The sequence below is a fragment of the Elephas maximus genome, chromosome 20 (assembly GCF_024166365.1).
Source record: "Elephas maximus indicus isolate mEleMax1 chromosome 20, mEleMax1 primary haplotype, whole genome shotgun sequence".
Classification (NCBI taxonomy): Eukaryota; Metazoa; Chordata; class Mammalia; order Proboscidea; family Elephantidae; genus Elephas; species Elephas maximus.
The window spans coordinates 22,206,251-22,223,587 of NC_064838.1; the positions used below are offsets into that span (position 1 = coordinate 22,206,251).

General features: G+C 39.6%; 1 protein-coding gene across 2 annotated transcripts in view; it reads right to left on the reverse strand.

The window, feature by feature from the left end:
• The window catches only part of CNTN3 (contactin 3), a 465,770-nt gene that overhangs the window by 118,873 nt on the left and 329,560 nt on the right, over positions 1-17,337 (reverse strand). For both annotated transcript variants that reach the window (XM_049862422.1, XM_049862421.1), the window contains exons 6-8: positions 2,157-2,360; positions 986-1,088; positions 255-439 (exon numbers count right to left, since the gene is read on the reverse strand). In XM_049862422.1, coding sequence (XP_049718379.1) covers positions 255-439; positions 986-1,088; positions 2,157-2,360 — 492 coding nt within the window. The remainder of the gene's footprint in view (positions 1-254; positions 440-985; positions 1,089-2,156; positions 2,361-17,337) is intronic.

Here is a 17,337-nt window from a genome sequence, read left to right on the forward strand (position 1 = left end):
GCAGAATATTGTTTTTTTAGTTTCTTCTATGATGAACATCTGTGAGTCGCAATTGACTCAACGGCAATGGGTTTGGGGTTTTTATGATTAAATAGATGTTTGCCCTCTTAAACAAAACACAGAACAAAACAACTTGGACTCTGAAATTATGCTATGACATGCCCCTGCCCCCAGCAACAACAGCAACAATATTCTACAGATGAGAGAGTAAAAGCTAAAAACAGGTAATTAACTTGCCCAAAGCAGATGCTCACCATAGTATGTCAGACGCCCTCTGGCAACATTTTTCCCTCGTGAATTCTCAGCAATGCATTCATATGAACCTGAGTCTTCCTGTTGGAAGTTGGGGATTTCAAGGATACCATTAAACTTTCTCAATTTAATTTTACTGGAAAATGGCAGTCCGTCACTTCTTCTCCAGTTGATCTGAGGTACAGGACTAAGAAGAAAAGCGTCAAGTTACTTGCTTTTCTTGAACTGATGTCTGGAAGCTTTTTTGCCTTGACAAAATGAAGTTTTGGTTAGGATAGAGCAAAAAGGCACAGGTTTTCAAATATCAAACACTTCCAGTTGTCAGTTACCTTACATAAACCTGATGCAAAGATTTAGCTCTTTAAGTCAATATTTTGATGAAAAGAAATTGTGTGTTTTCCTGAGTTAATTCATGATTTAGAAAAAAAACCTGGAATGGAAGAAGTAATACCGACCCACTGTGTTAAAATACAACAAATGTAAAAGCAAATGAAAAATATCACCAATTTAATTTATGAAATTAGGAAGGCACAGTCATTTTCTCCAAATTGCCTTTAAAGTTTCAAATTAAATTACATGTATGCATCTTTCCTGTATTTTATTTTTCCTTGGCTTCTAAATGAAAGTAAAATTCAGAAGCTAAGGAAAAGGAGAAGACGCTGTTAAAAACCACCCTGATCTCTGACAGCAATTTAATATTTCTGCACATAGCGGTGGATGTTATAAAACTTACTTTCCAAGGGCAAAGCATTCCAATTTTACAGTGGAACCTTTAGCTGCTGGAAGAGTTTCTGGAAACTGAACTTCTATTTTGGGTTCATATTCACCCATAACACCTGTAAATACACAATACAACCTTATTAGTTTCAATGTTTCCTTTGCAATTGCCTCGTTTTTCTTAAATAAAAACTTTCTTTTGCTCTATTTGAACCAGCTCCTCCTAGTAATATAAATTACTCACCCGCCATCAGTTAGGTATTACTAGAAGTAGTTCTCACGTGGGTCAAACATGCAGCGTTAATAAATATGTAAGAATTTTGAGCTCAGTGACTCATAAGTTACTCTTGCAGAAGCAGTTCTGAGAAAACTTCTATGCCTTTTAAATTATATAAAATGGGAGGCTTTTAAAATTCTGCATTCAATATGGACATTTCTACTCAAACTGAACACACAATGTATTATGACTTCTTGAAATTTCCTAAAAAGCAAAAATTATGGCAGCGAATTTACTTAATGGTACCCTGGTAGTAGAGACACCAATCTTAAACTTGTTAAATGGTTCCCTAGAGGCACAAAACAGTGACTTAATAAATGCAAAAGGTCAAATTCAATTACAACTGACTGGAAACAGTGCTTAGACACTCTGAGGTCATGGCTTTATGCTGCACAGACAGGATTTTGTGTAAGTGGGTCAACTACCCAGGCTTACAAATCTGCTTCCACTGCATAGGCTCCCCATAAAGTGCCATCAAAGGGTTGACGAGGCAACCTTTTTTTCTTTAGTAATCTTTTTTAGGGATGCTTTTTAACCTACAATAAATATCCAAAGCCTCAAAAAACTCAGGCTAACAAAGGTGGCCTCACAGACTGCAACCTGTACTGTCAGGCTTGGTTTAATGCTGCACTGTTGACTTCTTGAAATTCTTTAGAATTTTTGAACAAGGTGCCCTGCATTTTCATTTTGCACTGGGCCCTGGGTATTACGTAGCTGGTACTGGGTAAGCATTATGCATGGAGTCCTAAGGTTTAGGGAATTATCTTAGTTCTCTATGCTCATATATATTCTTTGTTCAGGAAAAAAAAATGAAATAATTCATGATCTACTTTTTGCCTTTTCCAGTTTGTTTTTGCTTGGATTCACAACAAAATTTCCAGTCAGAATAACACTTTGAAACATTTCATACCATCAGAACGTAGCACCAAAGGCGTTGGCGAACCCAGAACTCTGGCGTTTGTCACCATACTCGTGACCACGCATGTGTAATTTCCCACATCGGATGGCTCCACTTTGGCTATGTAGAGGTGCCCCGTCTCCTGGGAAACAAATCTCCGACTATCTTCTTCAACAAACGATGGATATTCATTGAAGATCCAAGCATATGAAAGTTCTAATAAAATTATTGAAGAGGAAGCAATGTCATTGCTAAAGAAGGTTTTCCACAGCATATAAAAAATACAACTCATGGTACACTAGATAACTATGTTGCCTTGGCCATCAGAGAAGCCCTGGTGGCTCAGTGGTTAAACACTGAAAGATCAGTAGTTTGAACCCACCAGCCACTCCATGGGAGAAAGATGTGGTGGCGTCCGTAAAAACTACACCCTTGGAGACCCTATGGGGCAGTTCTACTCTGTCCTGTAGGGTTACTATGAGTCAGAATCGACTTGACAGCAATGGGTTTGGGGTTTTTTGACCTATACAGTGAAATTTTCTACCCCCTAAGACCAGATAAGCACTGCTGAATTCTTACCGTTACTGAAGCCCAGTGAAAAGTTAAGAGGAGCAAAGACTGTCTGTGGAGGTGTAAGGTGAGCTTCAATGGGGCAAGAAAGAGACTAAGTTCTTCCTTTTATAAGTGAATGGACATCTTACAAATCAGCTGTATGGCTTCTAAATCATAAGAATGTGCTCTGTTAGCCCAAAGCACATACACAGAGCTATTCTCTTCAGACAGCTAGACGAGTTATCTGTAGAACATGGGAATAAGTACTCAGCTTCCATCCATACGATCAGGTTTACCAGGAAAAGTGCTCTGTATTCTATCCTTAGATAAAATTCTGAAACTATACATTTCAAACGTTGGACCACACTTGCTTTCCGCTTTACAAAATGACCTTTCCTTCAAAATCATGCTTAGTGTTTTTACTGAAGACGATGACAAGAGTCATGCAAAATGATTCTGCCTGCATTCTATATTATTAAGGAGGACACTGTCGATTAGCATTCTTGGTGGAGCAACATTGCTGTCATCACTATTGCCACCCCAGATGCCTCCTAACAGGTCTCTCTGGCTTCCGCCTGGCTGCGTTTTATTTTCTATCTCCATACTGCATTTTCTTTGCTTTTCCGAAGTTACTAATCAGACCACATCGATTTCCGACATAAAACTCCCTGCCACTCCTCAGTACTCTCAGAAATAATGCCGGGCTGTTTAACCTGATAAGAAAAATCTCATGAGGAAGTTGCTGCTCCAGGCCTTACCACTCTGAGCTGCCCCATGCTCCCTCTTGCACCTGGGTCTTTGCACATGCTGCTCCCTCGGCCTGCAATGACCTGCATCTCTGACCACTCTTTTACTTCCTGCCCTTTCAACACCAAACCCCATTCTGCCTAGATAACTCCCAAATGGTTTTCAAAGCCTGATTTCAACATCAAGGATCACTTCCTCGGAAAAATTTTCCTAAATTTTTCCTGTCCAGGTTGGTTTGGTGCTCCTATATAGAGCCCTCTAAGCTTGTTTCAAGGAGCCCTGGTGGAGCAATGGTTAAGTGCACATCTGCTAACAGAAACTTCGGTGGTTTGAACCTACCAGCAGTTCCACGGGAGAAAAGACCTAGTGATCTACTCCTGTAAAGATTACAGCCTAGGAAACCTTCTGTCATACAGGGTCTCTGTGAATCAGAATCGACTCCACCATACACAACATAACAAAACAAAAAAAGGATATTTCAATTAAAACACATGTCATTTTGTATTGTAATGAATTATTCACTTGTCTGCCCTCCACATTTGGGAAACAAGTGATATGTAATTTTTATCCTGCCTCATCCCTCTCCCCCACCAACTAGCAAAATGCAATACCCAAAGACAGTTAGTAGTCCTCAATAAACACTTACTGAGTCAATTAACGATAAAATTATCCTACTGACAATCTGTTATGTAAAATTCATTATAAGAGTTTTCTTGAACTTTAGGACCCAGGTAAACATACTTTCTCCAAAGGAACTGTTGGCTGTCTCCTCTGTGGTAATGAGGGCTAACTAATGCTATGCTGCTGTGTCCTAGATGCCCACATTGTTCAGAGGCAGGCTGATGTTTAATCACAGTTGCTGTGGTTGGCATATTTGTTTCCTTCTTTCCTTGGCCCTATTTTCATTTATGACTTCATGTACCTCATTGCATTCGCTCATGAGGGTAATGCTTTTCCAAAAGAATTATTGGAAAACATGGAATCAAAATAAATTTAATGAATAACAAGTACAAAAAATAATTTAAGTCCTAAGTCCAAAGGTGAAGGAACTTTCTGTGTGCTACAGGGGAGTCAGTACACATAACAATGAGACAATATGTACGGGCTGGTGAGTTGCTGAGGTTTCAGAAGGTGAAGAGGTGACATGTTCTTCACCTCTGAAGGAACACATGTTAGGAGAACACTGTGACAAGCAGGGATAAAAGCACTCCTGGTAGAGTGGACAGTAGGCGAAAGGTGTCAAGGGAGAGAACAAAGGAAGTACCTGGTGTACAAAATGGAGCCCTGGTAATGCAGTGGTTAAGCATTCAACTGCTAACCAGAAGGTCAGTGGTTTAAACCCACCAGCTGGCCCATGGGAGAAAGATGTGGCAGTCTGCTTCTGTAAAGATTTACAGCCTCGGAAACCCTATGGGGTAGTTCTACTCTGTCCTATAGGGTCACTATGAGTTAGAATTGACTCTATGGCAGTGGGTTTGGTGCTTTGGTTTAGGGTAGATATGAAATGTGATGACTGGCTCCCTTCTACCCTCAATGCAAATGCTAGATGTTTCCAAAGATTAGCAAATCAACAGCAAATTGTCCAGACATTTCAAAACATTGATTTTGAACCTCAACCTGATCCTTAAATCATGCTATTGTATTGGCAAAGAGTGGTTCATGAAAGTCCAATAAGTCATGTGCCAGGTTATGAAATTCAAAGTCATCTGTTAGGTTGTATGAAAAAAAAGCATTTCGAACATCCATTCCAGAGTTGGCCTCATGCCTATTACCACGGTGGTTTTCCATTACAATATTATTGAATAAACCATAGGAGAAAACAAACCTAGTAAGATTGGATGAATTTGTTCTGCATTTGTGAGAAGTGGCAGCTGTTGTAGGTCTTCCTGCTCGTCTAAGCATCCAGTCACACTTTCCCCACTGACTCTCATCCCTCCCACCCGTGAAACAATATTTTGCTTTAAAGGAGGCAAAATAAACTCACTCTGCTTTCCAAAGTGTTCCATAAATAAAATTAATATATGGTTGTCACTCCCTCTCCCTTTTACACAGCCATATTAGAACTTCAAAGCTCCCCAATACATCGCACCTTAGCTGGGCATTAGGAATAAGAAGTCAATCTTATTAAACCAGTTTATACTAAAATGAGAGTGCTTGATGGAAAGAATTCAGATTCAGAGTCAAAACATCTGAAATCTGGCAAATTTATACAAGAGAATATCATAAGGCAATGAGAAGAAATGCATTATAGCTACACATGACAAGTTAGAATGAGTATTACAAACACAAGTTGTATGTTTCAATTCACAGTATTTTTTAAAACTCTAAAATTAAAATTATTAATATTTAAGGTACTTTTATACTATCATTTGGGGACCTGGTGGTGCAGTGGTTAAGAGCTATGGCTGCTAATCAAAAGGTCGGAAGTTCAAATCTACCTGCCACTCCTTGAAAACCCTAGGGAGCAGCTCTACTGTGTCCTATAGGGTCACTGTGAGTCAGAATGAACTCAGTGACAAAGGATTTGGGTTTTTTATATATGTACTATTACTAAGGACCCATGGTGGCATAGTGGTTAAAGCGCTCAGCTGCTAACCAAAAGGTTGGTGGTTCAAACCCACCAGCCACTCTGCTGGAGAAAGATGTGGCAGTCTGCTTCTATAAAGATTTATAGCCTTGGAAACCGTATGGGGCTGTTCTACTCTGTCCTACAGGGTCACTACCGTCAAAATCGACTCAATGGCAGCGGGTTTGGCTTTGGGTTTATACTATCACTACATTGTTTTTGACTATTAGGAGAAGTAAGGCAAGGAATTCTGTCTTAGTTTTCTAGTGTTGCCATAACAGAAATACCATAAGTGGATGGCTTTAACAAACAAGTTTAATCTGTCACAGTTTAGTAGGCTACAAGCCTGAATTCAGGGCGCCAGCTCTAGGGGAAAGCCTTTTCTCTCTGTTGGCTCTGGAGGAAGGTCCTTATCATCAATCTTCCCTTGGTCTGGGAACTTCTTCACGCAGGAACCCCAAGTTCAAAAGATGCACTCTGCTCCCCGCACTGCTTTCTTGGTGGTATGAGGTCCCCCTGTTTCTCTGCTCTCTTCTCTCTTTTATATCTCAAAAGAGATTGGTTTAAGACACAACCTAATCTTGTAGATTGAGCCCTGCCTCATAAACATAACTGGCACTAATCCTGTTTCATTAACATCATAGAGATAGGATTTACAACACTTAGGAAAATCACATCAGATGACAAAATGGTGGACAATCACACAGTACTGGGAGTCATGGCCTAGCTAAGTTGACACACATTTTAGGGGGATACAATTCAATCCATAAGAAAGTCAAAATTAAAATCATTTTATGACTGCTTCTAAATGAGCAATAAGAATTGGATATGTGCAAATCAAGGGATAATGATAGTGTGGTAGACGAAATAATGCCCGCCCCACTCCAAGATGTGCACATCCTAATCCCCAAAACCTGTGAACATGTTACCTTCCATGGCAAATGGGACTTTGTACATGTGATTAAATTGTGGATCTTGAGATGAGAAAATTATCCTAGGTTCTCTAGGGGCCATTTACTGTAATCACAAGGGTCCTTATTAAGAGGGAGGTAAGAGGAGCAGAGTCAGAGGGAAGGAAATATGAAAATAGAAGCAGGGATCACAGAGAGAACTGAAGATGTCATGTTGTTGGCTTGAAGACAGGGGAAGGGAGCACCACTCAAGGAATGAGGGTGGCCTCTAGAAGCTGGAAAAGGCAATGGAACGGATTCTCCCTGAGAGCCTCCATAAGGAATGCAGGCCTGCCAATACTGTGATTATGGCCTAGTGAAACCTATGTCAGACTGCTGACCTCTAGAACTCTAAGATAATGAATTTATGTTGTTGTAAATTTGTAGTAATTTGTTAAGGCAGCAAGGGGATAATAATACATATGGCAAAGCAACTTTGCAGATGTGATTGCGTTAAGAATATTGAGATGGATCTGGGTGGGCCCAATGTAATCACAAGGGTCCTCATAAGAAAGAGGGAGGAGAAGAATCTGAGAAGGAGATGTGACTATGGAAGCAGAGGTCTGATTGATGTGAATGTTGGCTGGAGGGCAAAGGGCCAATGGACGTGGGCAGCCTCAAGAAGCCGCAAAAGTCAAGGAAACAGATTCTCCCTTCGAGCCTCCCGAAAGGAATGCAGCACTTGTTGATACCTTGATTTTAGCCCTCTGAGACCCGTGTTGGAATTCTGGCCTATGGATCTGCAATATATTTCTCTTGTTTTTAGTCACTAAGTTTGTGGCAATTTGTTACAGCAGCAATACCAAACTAATACAAATGGTGATAATAGCTAACAATAGTCGAGTGCTTACTACGTGCCAGGTACAGTGCTAGGTGCTATAGACAAAATTCCCATAGAAAAACAAATGTCAGAGGAGCGGGGGGGGGGGGATAAGAAAACTTTCCCTTAGAAAGCATAAGAAGAATCAGGTCTTATACATTTATAAGAAAATATAAAGGGGAGCTATATTCCAAAAGAAATATCAAACTACAACAGCCACTAAAAAGCAAATGAATTAATGATTGAGTGTTTTTATAAAGATTTTGACCCTTAAAGATTTATGGAGGGAAACCAAGTCCACATTTGATAGGGTGTACTGGGTGGGTACACCGTCATGAGAGTTAGAGATTTGTAGCACCTACCTTTTTGTTTTAAGGACTTTGTTTGATTTCTATGTCTTAGAAGATCTGCACTAACTTTTCATTTATTGCCTCCATGACAGTGTTAAAATATATATGGCATCACTCTGATTGAAAATGTTGGAGAATTATATAATTTATTGCATTTGAATAATGTTAAAAAATACCTATTTTAACACTATCAGAGTTTCGTTATAAATATCTGCATTTGCAATAAATATTAGTTGTACATTGCAAAGTAAAATACGTATCAGATCAGCATTCTTTGGCGAATATTAGAAATAATTTTATATACACCGATAAATAAAAAATCTGTAATAAAAATGATAGTTTTATATACTCAAACAAGCCAGACTTTACAAAGCCTTTCACAACCTTTCCTGTAAATCACAAACACATTATGCAAAAACTATTTGGCCACTGGGCTTTCTACTAACAATGGTACATGAATATTAGGACTGTGAAATATTTCTCAGAGAAAAGAGATTTTATCAATCAAAGGCATAAATTAAGAAAATGAAGTACTAAAACTCTACTTTCTAAAAAGTAGTATGTGATGAATGGTATCACTTCTCCAGCCACATTCCTCCCAGGGCCTTCTAGGGTGACTTAAGTATAAAAAAAAAAATTAAAATTTTATTTATTTATTTATTTCTAGTCAATTTCACATGAAATATGTTACTCCAGTGTTTACCTGGAGATACAGTAATACACATATTACTGACATTTAAGGGTTTACTTCTGGCTCCATTACAAAATTCTATTATGTGGGAGATTTTATCGTTTGTACAGGTGTTTTCTAGAAGGAATTCTGTCAAACAAAACTGTTGTTGGGCAAAATGGTAAAAAGTAACTTTGGCCATTTTTTTCTGATGCCACCTGGGAAGTCTGACCTACTTTAAAAGAAGACACATTTAAAGGGTCTGAAAGCCTGACGGGTGTCATGCAGATTTTTATTACTGGTTTGTACAATCAGGAGAGAATCTGGCTATGAGGTTTACAGAGGGCACGATGTTAGCGGCGGGTCTAGGATGCAGTACCTATTCAACAACCTAAAACAATCTAGAAGATTGAAGATAATTTCAGGTTCAAAGAAGAGACACAGGATTGAGGAATCTGGACAGCATGGCAAAAGGCATTGTGAGGGCATTTCTAGCATTTCAGCGTGGTGTTTTTCAAAAGCTTTTTTGTAATTTGTTGCTTTGGGGCTAGAGGATCTATTCCTCCCTGAAAGAATAAAAAAAAAGAACAGCGATGAAGGAAACCTGTTGCCATCGAGTCTATTCTGACCCATGGCGACCCCACGTGTGCAGAGTAGAACTGTGCTCCCTAAGGGTTTTAGGCTGTGATTTTTTTGGATGCAGATTGCCAGGTCATTCTTCCAAGGTGCCTCTGGGTGGGTTCAATCCACCAATATTTCAGTTAATAGTCCAGTGCTTGACCGTTTGCTCCATCCAGGGGCTCCTATTCCTCCAGAGAAACAATATTACATAGAGTAGGTTTCTTTGCTTAGCCTATGTCTATCTGATGGATTCTAATTTAGAGTGCTAATAAGCTTGAATTATGAGGGTCCTAAGATATGGAGAAGAGTGGACAAAACAGAAAAAAATAATTAAAAATGATATTTCCTTCCTCCTTTCATACTTTAGGTCTGGATCTAGCCCTGGAGTGAACAACTACACTTGGTATTTGGTCAAGCCCAACTTGCTACCTGCTTTGGCAAATTAAGTTTTTTTTGGACCACATTCACACCTACTCATTTAAGAAGAACTGATGCATTTAAATTGTGGTGCCAGAAAAACAAACAAATCATTCTTAGAAGAAATACAACCAAAATGGTCCCTGGAAGTGAGGATGGAGAGATTCCGTCCTGCTTACTTTGGACACATCATCGGAAGAGACCAATCGCTGGAAAAAGACATCGTGTTTGATATAGCGGAAGGTCAGCAAAAAAGAAGAAAACCCTCAATGAGATGGTCTGATACAATAACCTCAACAATGGGCTCAACATATCAAAGATCATGGAGATAGCACAGGACTGGACAACGTTTCGTTCTGTTATAAGGTCACCATGCGTTAAGCAGACAATGGCAACTAACAACGCCATGGTTGTTTTCATGCTACAAGAGTATACTAGCTGTGACAGAGGCTCTATGGCCTGTAATGCCCACAATATTTACTATCTGACCTTTGAGAAAAAGTCTGCAGACTCCTGTTGGTTAGTATTATCTATAGACCGAGTTATGCTTTTGGTAATCCCTTACCTGTTTTATTTTACTTTTAGGCCTCTTTTTCCTTCCAGGGCCTTCGTGTTGTCCTAACCACCACATGAAGCTTTGCAAACCATAAACTAATCTCCTAAGTCTTCCATGCTCCATATGTCTTTCTATCTCTCTCTTGTTTTATTAGCTGCTGCCTTTGGTAAGCACAGATGAGCCATTTCTATTGTGTCATAGATGCTTCCAGGAGTTTCCTGCTGTACTCTGTGATCACTATTTTTGGTTCTTCCATTTTCTTTTAGGAACCAGCCTCTTCCATTATACTCTGACACCACAAGGTACTGCCAGCCTTTGTCGCTATTTTTAATGCCTCTGTCATAAAAGCTCCTTTCCTAACAAGTGTCCCCATCTCCTCCCTGGTATGCTGGCTCCTGCCATTGATGTGGCAATGCCCCCGAGGTACAAAAATGAAGCTCATTCCTCCATATTTGCCAATACAGAACGATGAAGAGCACCTCTAGAGGCTATTTTGTATTTCTGCTTGCATACACGCATTCTCCCTTTTTCTCATTTTTTTTTTTTTTTTTTTTAATGAACCTCCCTTTTTCCATCCTTGGTTCAAGTTATTTTGGTGGGACTGACCCTACCCTTCCCTCCTTGCTCCAAAGAGATCTTAAGTTAAGAAGGTGCAATGGGGCTACACTCAAGAACATTGAAAACGGGAGGTCTAACAACGGTTGGGGTACCTGAGAAGGACTGGCAAAAAACATTGGCAAGGCATTTACGGAAATACTTCCTTTGGCAAGGTCACTAAAGAAGCATGACATGGCTAAAGACACACCCCACCTTGTCCCGGACTAGCTAGTACAGTGAGGACACTCAGGGAGAGAACTCCAAAATGGCAGAATTGGAACTAGAGATAGAATAAACTATGGAAATATGATGTATTTCTTCTCTGTTTCCTCATTTTTCTCATAAAAAAATGTACCTTTTCAAAGGACTTCGGAAACTCTGAAAATGTATTTGCTAGAAAGCAAAATTAAAATTAGCTCAAAACCAAAATGCTGTCAACAACTAGAAGCCAAGACCTGCTTGTGTAGCTAAAAGAAAGTGCATTGAAATAGCTCATTTTCCACAGTGCCACACTTGACACAATGGATGTTTTAGACTGCAGATCTTCAATGTGTCCTGCTGCCAGACTTGCACTTTTGTCCTTACTTATACCGAACACTGGACTTTTTTTATGACTTTGGTGACAGTAAATAACATTTTCCTTTTAAGTGCAGTCCAGAGGAAGGTAAAGAATCTTATAGCTCATGGGAATGTTAATTGGAGCCAATTATAATTTGATTGACCTGCCTTGCTATTAAAACGATATGCAAAATTTACACTGCCCTTGCAAAATGGAAATTTTCTTTAGCTCAAGCTAAAATTTTTTTTTTTTTTTTTAACAACAGGGGGCCCACCCCTTAATGAATCCACGGGTGGTGCTTTTGGGTTATAATTCCCACATCAACTCTCAGAAGCTAATTCCAGAGGAAGGTTTGTAGAGTTGTAACTGATACAGAAGAATACCACAGAGGAAGAAAATGTGCAACAAAATAACAAACACTTCAGGGCTAACAAACAAAGGCACAATATCACAATAGCTGTCCCTTCCTCATTAGGTCTCATTTTCTTTTATGAAAATGTAAACTCCTTTCTTAAACAATGCCATGGGGGCTTGATTTTTCACTTCTTGTGATGTGGATGATTTTTTACAGCAGAGTAAAATGTTTATTTCACTGCTAAGTAGAAATGAGGTCGTCAGTAAAGGATGAGCTCAGTCTGCCCAATCGCAAGGGTTTTCTGAGGACAATATATGATTTCTCATGGAGCTGGAGTAATTAATGGTTCTCCTTCTTCCTCTCTCATATGCTTAGAAAATACTCCAGGCAGTCCCATGTTACAAATGAGATCCATTCCTAAGTGTGTCCTTAAGAATTTGTGGGTAAGTCCCAACAGGTACGTATGGTTCTTACTTAGCTTTACTTTAGTGCAACAAAGGCTCAAAGTCTTTGGAACGATTTAATAACTGCACATTCAGCAGGTGAAGGTGATTGTGAGGAAGAATCTGTTGCCAGTAGGGGTTGGTTCAATCTTTTCAAAGTGAGGGCACATTTACATATCATTAAAGGGCAAGTAAGATTTGTCCGTAAGTCAGACGTTCATCACCAGGGGACTTACTTCACTACTTTCCATTAGCAGCATGTGCAAATGTTCATCAAAATCGAGATAAAATCTATTTTAAAAGAGATTTTTACCCTTTCTGATTGGTCTGACTTCTCTGAATGATGAATTAAACAAAAGTGAGGACTTGATTATAAATTTCTTTTTTTTAAATATTTTATTCAAATTAAAATTTTAGGTGAAGGTTTACACAGCAAATTATGTTCCCCTTTAACAATTTTTGTACAAATTGTTCCGTGACATTGGTTACAATTTTCCCAATGTGTCAGCATTCTCATTATTTCCATTTTGTTTCATCTGTTTCCATTTGTCTAGCTTCTCTGCCCCTCCTTCCCTTCTCATCTTGTTTTTGGGTAAATGTGGACCATTTGGTCTCACATAGTTAATCATTTAAGGGAGCACATTCCTCATGGATGATATTGTTTATTGTATACACCAATTTATTATTTGGCTGAAAGGAGACCTCTAGAAGTAGCTTCAGTTCCAAGTTGAAAAGGTATCAGCCCAGTAAATCTGGTCTTTTTTAGCAATTTTAGTTTTGTTCTACATTTTGCTCCCATCTAGCTGGGGCCTTCTATTGTGTCCCTGGTTAGAACGGTCAGTAGTGGTAGCCAGGCTCCATCTAGTTCTTTTGGTCTCAGGCTGGAAGAGACTCTGATTTATGCAGGTTATTAGTTCTATGAACTAGTTTCTTCTTTGAGTCTGGTTTCTTCATTCTCTTTTGCTCCAGATGGGAAGAGACCAATAATTGGTGACTCACAAGTTTTTAAGATCTCAGAGGCTACTCACCAAACTAGGATATAGAACACTGTCTTTATAAACTAGGTTATGTCAGTTGACTGGGTTGTTTCACAAGACTCTGTTCCCAAGTCCTTTAACCCAGCAAACCAATCTCGCAAGGTGTTTGGATATGTCTAGAAGGGCTCCATAACTCTGCCCCCTATGTGCTTTATTATAAATATGAATATACATATAACACACCCAAACATATACATATGCACATGCATGTACTCACGTATACCTTCCTATACACATATAGTATATCTGTCTGCCGCTATAAGGAGCCCTGGTGGCACTGCAGTTAAAGCTATCAACTGCTAACTGAAAGGTCGGCAGTTCGAAACCACCATCAACTCCAGGAGAGAAAGATGTGGCAGTCTGCTTTAGTAAAGGTTTACAGCCTCAGAAACCATATGGGGTTGCTATGAGTTGGAATCGACTTGATGGTAGTGTGTTTGGTTTTGGTTTGCTATCTATCTCCGTAACCACATACATACTTTTTGGTTGTTATGGTTTTTGCAAAGTTTTACATTAACATGTACCATAAATGTCTTTTATTCTTGCATACTTCTTATTGTCTTTATTACCCTGCTCAGGTTGTACTGATTCCCTCATATTGTGTATAGTTTTTCCCATCACCAGGAATAGCAGGTGTCTACTATCTAGCAAGTTGACTCCTCCTCCTTCCCCCCTCATCACTGGTAACCATAGAAGAACGTTACTTTCTCTATGTATACTTATTCTTGACTTTTAAAAAAAGTCAGATCATACAATATTTGTCCTTTTGTGATTGACTTATTTCATGCAGCAAAATGTCCTCCAGAGTCATCCATGTTATAAGATGTTTTGACGACTCATCATTATTCTTTATAGTTGCACAATATTCCACCGTATATATTTACCACCAGTAGTTTATCTATTCATCCGTTGAGGGTCCATTTTTCTGCTATTGTGATTAATGCTGCAATGAACATGGGTGTGCATGTGTCTATCTGTGTCACCAATCTTATCTCTCTAGGATACATACCTAGAAGTGGGATTGCTGGATCATAAGGTATTTCTATTTCCAGCTTTTTGAGGAAGCACCATACTGTTTTCCAGGGTGATTTTACAGTCCAGCCAGCAATGTGTAAGAGTTCCAATCTCCCCACAACCTTGCCAGTATTTGTTGTTTTTTTGGTCAGTGCCATTTTTGCAGGGGTGAGATAGTATCTCATTTTAGTTTTGATTTGCATCTCTCTAATGGGAGCCTTGGTGGCACCGTGGTTAAGAACTCAGTTGTTAACCAAAAGGTTGGCAGTTTGAATCCACCAGCCATTCCTTTGAAACCCTATGGGGTAGTTCTACTCTGTTATGCAGGGTCACTAAGAGTCAGAATTGACTCGACAGTGACTTTTTTTTTTTTTTTTTTGGATGGGCACTGGGTAGGCACTATGGGGGGGCAGGCGGGGCAGGTGAATGCCACAGGTCACTATGGTTCACTGGTCTGGTGGTGTGGAAGTGTGCACTGCCAATCACTTGGTGCAGGGGGGGCAGTGGGGAGATGTCACCGGTTGCAAAGTTGGGGAGGGAAGATGCATGTCTCTGGTAAAGGGCAGGGAGTGGGGGAAGGAGGAGACTGAGCTGCCGATGGCTGGGCAGGCAGGAGAGTGTGCTCCTCTGGTCACTGGTATGGGTGCCAGGGCACTCCCCATAGGCTGCAGCCAGCAATCAGGGCCTGGCCCTGACAAAATGGGAGGAGGCGGGTAGCTGCCCGGCGTTCAGTAGGGTGAGGGATCTCCAGCTGCCACTCTGTGAATCTACTACTCAGTGTGCACCAACCACCCAGATGATCAGGGATCAATGCTGCTGAGTAGTCCCAGTCCTAGTTTCTGACTCTTCCTGAGCTGTGGTGGCCAGGATCCCTGGAAGTCTCACTTGCCTTCCTGTACTTTCCCCCTCCTTAGATCCAGTTCATGTTCTGCTCACCTTGCTTCACTCTGGGTTTGTCTATACAATATCTCTCTCTCCTATTGGGAATTCTGTGAAGTTGCCTTCCTGTGCTCCTCACCCAGGAATGCTTCTCGCTTTGTCTCAAGATGGCTACACCATGCCAGGCCAGCTGGCAGGGCACCTAACCTGTTGCCTTCAAGTCAGTTCGGACTCATAGTGACCCTATAGGACAAAGTAGAGCTGCCCGATAGTGTTTCCAAGGAGCAGCTGGTGTATTTGAACTGCCAACCTTTTGGTTAGCAGCCAAGCTCTTAACTGCTGAGCCACCAGGGCTCTGGAAGGACACTATGATCTGTAAATCTTCTCATTCACTGTTTTCATTCAGTTTCTTTTTCCATTCAGTGTTCAGTCCAATTCTTCATCCTTCTGTTTGCTGCTTGGGGCTCCAGGATTGTCATCTGTACCTGTTTCACTTGGTTTCCTGTGTCTTTGCTGTAGGGAGATGGCATGGTGTGTCTGACTAAGCTGCCACCTTGGGTTGTCTCTCTTGATTATACATCTCAGTGTTAAAATAGTCAAAGCCACCTGACTTGTAAAGAAATATTGTATATTTAAATATTTGATTATGGCAGAACATGCAATTATACATGACTATCTGAAATAAACATGAGAAAAAAAAATTGCCCAAAGAAGTCAATAATCAAAAGTAATTCCCATCCCTCAAATCAGGAAGGCTTTATAAATGCCAGTTCCTTAAGACACTGAAGGATATGCCAGGACTTTCACAGCAGCCTCAGGTTCAAGTCAAATACAGGTAACAATCAGTAAGCTTCGAGAAAAATGATAGAAAACAGAATCAGAGAACCAGCAATTGCACTACCTCAAGTTTACCCACTTTTTATGCAAATAATAAATACATGTGATTACACATACATTCCTTCTCTGCTTCCACTATCTTTGTAGCTCTTGTCTATCTTGGCTATGCAGTTATATACAGTGAAAAATCTATAACTCTATCACTCTGTAGAAATGTCTTTCAAAGCCAGAAAAAAAATGTAACAGCTCTTTCTGTTATTTTAATAATTTAGCTAAGAAAACACACATGCACACTAATGTTATAGAGAAATAAACATAAAAAAGTACAAGGTCCCTGCTCAAACTCAGGTGCCAGTTAAAATTCTCATTTGTTCAGTGTTTGCCTGTTTTAGAAATAGTCTAACTTTCTATTTTTGATTGTGAGCGTTTACTAAATTGACCCATTGGCTTATCTATCGAATCCTCCATATTGTTATTACTTTATAGCTGATCTCCTACCTATTAATTGCTCCCTCTTTGCAGATAGCCCAGTCAATGCAGAGAGTAATTTCTGGTCCGTGAAAGATGCAAACCTAAAGGAATATCTGAATCTAATTCAGCGTCTCTTTCACAGTTTCTACTACCAAGGGATAAGGAAAAATTAGATCTAAAATTTAGTAAAAAAAATAATGGATTGCTCATATTCTATCCCCTCAAAATGATAGCTGTTTAATCAAGTGAGATTTTTTAAATTTTACAGAGATCTTTTGATCTAATATTACTGTCTAGTAGTAGCTTTATACCCTTGCTAAAAAAGTGAGTTTTTCTCACCCTATTTAATTTTTCAACATCCTAGCCATCTATTAATAATAAAAAAATAATAATAATCATGTCATATTTAACTAATAGCTGAGTGTTCTATTGGTGAATAAAGATAGATGTATAAAGATGAATGAGTAGCATCCTGATATATGGTATGCCAATGACAACTTTTTAACCAAGAGATTCTATACTAGTATATTCCAGTACTATGCGGATTTCACATTTCTGTACCAGGCTAATGATGAACTCAAGTATCTCAACAATCCTTCTATTCCTTCTGTGTTATTGTTGTTGTTAAGATACCATTGAGTTGTTATCGACCCTATAGGACAGAGCAGAACTGCCCCATAGGGTTTTCAAAGAGTGGCTTGTGGATTTGAATTGCTGATCTTTTGGTTAGCAGTCGAGCTCTTAACCATTAT